Source organism: Doryrhamphus excisus, linkage group LG10 (assembly GCF_037039965.1).
Source record: "Doryrhamphus excisus strain RoL-2023G ecotype Guam linkage group LG10, RoL_Dexc_Guam_v1.1, whole genome shotgun sequence".
In the NCBI taxonomy this organism is placed as follows: Eukaryota; Metazoa; Chordata; class Actinopteri; order Syngnathiformes; family Syngnathidae; genus Doryrhamphus; species Doryrhamphus excisus.
In genome coordinates, this window is record NC_136366.1 from 5810881 (window position 1) to 5815220 (window position 4340).

Consider the following 4340-nt stretch of genomic DNA (forward strand, 5'->3'; position numbering starts at 1 on the left):
TATAATCTAATAAACATGTATGTATATGTATACATAAGTGTGTGTATGATAAGAATATATATATTCTAATTAAGAAAGGAAAGAAAAAAGCAGAAACAACCCCAACTCCACCCAGTCCAGCTCCACAATCAAAAGATAACCCAAAAAAGATAAAAATCACAGAACAATCGAAAAAAGACACGCAAATACAAGACTAAAATTAAATAGAAATAATATAGTAACTATAATAATAATAATAATAGCACTCAGGATAATAATAATAATAATAATAATAATGATATAATGAGAATAAAACTAAATAAAAACAATAATAATTAACAACAGAAAAATAAGCATATCATTAACGTTTCCCTTCTTTAGTAAATATTTATATATATAGACTAATATTATTATGAATTAATTATATTTCATCTGCCACTTATATATTTTTATGGTTTGTATTTTTTATTTAGTATTATTACATTAGAAAACGTTCCCATCCATGCAGCTAACAATAAGAACATTAACAATAACAACATGAACAGTAACAACATTAACAATAACAACATGAACAGTAACAACAATAACAACAACAATTATTTGACAGGGCCATTATTCCCTCATTTTGGATTGACCATGATGATGCTATAACATTCATAACATCCATAACATTTATAACATTCATAAAATCATAACATTATATTTGATTATATTTGTGCTGTTCTTATCATTGTTAATAAATGACATCACATTATTTATTGACGTATTGTGTGCTGTCAATAATTTAGCAACGAGTTATCGTTATCGACATCGATATCGTTATGTTATTGGGCTAGGTCAGGATGATTTCCGATGGTATGCTATTTGGAATGACGTGTATTCGTTCCATTGTGATATTATCATCATGATTGTTGTTTGTGGTCACTCAAAGATAAAGAGCACAAATTAAAAAGTCTTCTTCAGAGAAAATCCTGATCGGATTGAAACATTCAAATTGGTGCAATTAATCCTCACAGATTGACACGACACATCAGTCCCCGCCCCCTCGGGGAAAGCTCGCTACTCATTGGCGGTCGTCTTGATCCCCTGGGCCCGGAGGCCCATAAATGTGGCCCGTTGACCCGGAGGGTCCTGGTCGGTCCGTCCCAGTTTTCCTCGTTATCATCATCATCATCATCGTCATCGTCATCTCCTCGTCCTCATGGCGGCTCGCGAGGACGTCAGCGAGGAGACTTCCAAAGTCAAGTTGTTGTCTTCCGCTTTCGGGAGTGACAAGTCCAGACTTCACGGTTCTGGGTTCCGGTCCAAAGGTTTCGCCATCACGGACCTGCTGGGACTCGAGTCGGACTTGCAGGCTGCGCGCCAACAGCCCGGATCGGGTTCCGCAGCGGCTGTGGAGCCTCAGGGCGCCGGCGGAGGAGTCCTAGGGGGCGGCTTCTCTTTCCCGGGCGGCTCACTTCCGCTGGGTCTGGGCTTCCTGTGCAGCCTAGCGGCCCAGCAGCCCCCCGGGGCGCCGTGCTTCCTGCCCGGACACCTGCCCCTCCTCCAGGCCCGGCCCGACGGCCACTACCTGCACAGCCTGGAGGCCCAGAGGGACGCCTTCTCCGGTACGAGACGGCTTTCTGTGGGTGTGACGTCATCGTCATCGGTGAAAACATTCAATAATATTAATAATAATAATATCTGTGGTGCAGACGAGGAGGTTCTGTCAGACCACAACGAGTCCAAAACCTGTGGAAGTTCCCAGAAGAGGAAGAAGCGTCGACACAGGTGAGGAGAATGTCCGCTCTTCCTTCCGCTCCCCGAGTCCTTAATAGTCTGACCAGTTTTGGCGTGACCCCCCCCCCCCCCCCCCCCCCAGGACCGTGTTCACGTCCCACCAGTTGGAGGAGCTGGAGAAAGCCTTTCACGAGGCCCACTATCCGGATGTGTACGCGCGAGAGATGTTGGCAGTCAAGACCGAGCTGCCCGAGGACCGCATACAGGTGTGACGTCATTACGTCTTCTCCCTCAATTGTTGCTAGGCAGAATTCACAGGCCTGACATGACAAACGGGATTGTAACACCTGTGTGTACGTGTCAGCAGGTGTGGTTCCAGAACCGGCGAGCCAAGTGGCGAAAGCGTGAGAAGTGCTGGGGTCGCAGCAGCGTCATGGCCGAGTACGGTCTGTACGGCGCCATGGTACGCCACTCCATCCCGCTCCCGGAGTCCATCCTCAACTCCGCCAAGAACGGAATGATGGGCTCGTGCGCGCCATGGCTGCTCGGTGAGCCGCATGCACGTCAGTGCCACGCATGCACGCACACACCCGCACCCGCACATGCCATTTGTAACATCACAGCATATCATAGCAACATCACAGCGTGAAGAAACTAACCATACAGCACTTACCATCTTGTTGTCACGTTGGAAGCCCCGTGAAAACCAATGATGATGTCTGTTTGTCTACAGGAATGCACAAGAAGTCTCTGGAAATGTCCAAAAAATGTCCCACTTCCAGTCCTCCGGATTTGGACTCGAAACGTTCCGACTCGTTCTGCGACGCCCCCGAGGCCCGGGAGGCTGCTCGGGAGGCCCGGGAGGCTGCTCGTGTTCGCACCGGGGAGGAGGAGCTGCTTGAGGAGGACGAGGAAGAGGAGACGGAGATGGAAGAGGAGGTGGCGATGGACTTATCCAGCTCCTCCAAACAGCCGCAAGAGGAAGTCAGCGCCTCGCTAAGGCCCACGTCCTCGCCGCCACCGCGGCGGCACAGCGGCAGCAGAGCCGATGAACGGACCTGAAGGTCTGCCCCAAGCAGGAAGCTCCCTCGTGGAGCCATGGCATCCTCCGTTACCGTGGCAACCTCCACATTTGCACATGAGCCTAACATGCTAAGCAGTTAGCCTCGAGCAGCTAAATGCTAACCAAGAGCGAGAATGTGAACGCAGGGCGTGGCGAGCCGTGGGACGACTGGACCGTCTCATTGTCGTTAATTGTAGTAAATGTTTATTTATTGATTGTATTGATAAAGTGTTTTATATCGTCACTTTGTTTACTTTTGGTCTTGTCTGTGATATTTAAAAAAGTTTTTTTTTAATCATTGTAGCGGCAGCTGCTGCACAATAAAGACAAAAATATTTTTGGAACCCCTTGTGGACCGTCGATTAATCATTGAATTAATTAATGTCATTATCATTATAATTGTATTATTATTACTCATTCATTCATTCATTTTCTGCCGCTTTTCCTCACGAGGGTCGCAGGGGGTGCTGGAGCCTATCCCAGCTGTCTTCGGGCGAGAGGCGGGGTACACCCTGGACTGGTGGCCAGCCAATCACAGGGCACATATAGACAAACAACCATTCACACTCACATTCATACCTATGGACAATTTGGAGTGGCCAATTAACCTAGCATGTTTTTGGAATGTGGGAGGAAACCGGAGTACCTGGAGAAAACCCACGCATGCACGGGGAGAACATGCAAACTCCACACAGAGATGGCCGAGGGTGAAGGGTGGAATTGAACCCTGGTCTCCTAGCTGTGAGGTCTGCGTGCTAACCACTCGACCGCCGTGCCGCCTTACTATTATTATTAATAACTAGAATTGAACTTAATCAATCGAACTATAATCAATCGCTATTTATTGGTGGCAGGAACAATTTCACACGAAATCATGAACCTGCGACACCATCCATCCATCCATCCATTTTTCTCTGCTTATCCGGGTCCGGGTCGCGGGGGCAGCAGTCTTAGTAGGGAAGCCCAGACTTCCCGGTCCCCGGCCACCTCCTCCAGCTCCACCGGGAGGACACCAAGGCGTTCCCAGGCCAGCTGTGAGACATAGTCCCTCCAGCGTGTCCTATGTCTTTTTTCCCGGCTGGGCATGCCCTGAACACCTCACCAGGGAGGCGTCCGGGAGGCATCTGGACTAGATGCTCGAGCCACCTCAACTGACTCCTCTCGATGTGAAGGAGAAGCGGCTCTACTCTGAGCCCCTCCCGGATGGCTGAGCTCCTCACCCTATCTCTTAGGGTGAGTCCAGCTACCCTACGGTACCCAAAGCTACTCAAAGCTCATGACCATAGGACCTCATTCCCAACCCGGAGAGAGCACTCCACCCTTTTCCGACTGAGAACCATGGCCTCTGATTTGGAGGTACTGAGTCTCATCCCAGACGCTTCACACAAACCGTCCCAGTAAACGTTGAAGGTCACAGCCCGAAGAGGCCATAAGAACCACATCATCTGCAAATAGAGATGAGATTCTAAGGCCCCCAAACTGGACTCCCTCAACACCTTGGCTGCGCCTAGAAATTCTGTCCATGAAAATGAACAGAATCCGTGACAAAGGGCAGCCTTGGCGGAGGCCAACGTTTACC

The 4340-nt window shown here is 48.6% G+C and overlaps 1 protein-coding gene across 2 annotated transcripts; it reads left to right on the plus strand.

The window, feature by feature from the left end:
- The first annotated feature begins 1094 nt into the window (after positions 1-1094).
- Positions 1095-3117, plus strand: vsx1 (visual system homeobox 1 homolog, chx10-like). Of its 2 annotated transcripts, none has more exons than XM_058059314.2 (5): positions 1095-1586; positions 1674-1749; positions 1841-1964; positions 2066-2246; positions 2432-3117. In XM_058059314.2, exons 1-5 carry the CDS (start codon positions 1181-1183, stop codon positions 2758-2760), a joined length of 1116 nt encoding a protein of 371 aa, XP_057915297.2. In that variant the 5' UTR covers positions 1095-1180; the 3' UTR covers positions 2761-3117. The 2 variants fall into 2 exon arrangements, with proteins under 2 accessions (XP_057915297.2, XP_057915289.2); XM_058059306.2 differs by having other exon boundaries at positions 2066-2261; positions 2432-3116.
- The last annotated feature ends 1223 nt before the right edge of the window (positions 3118-4340 follow it).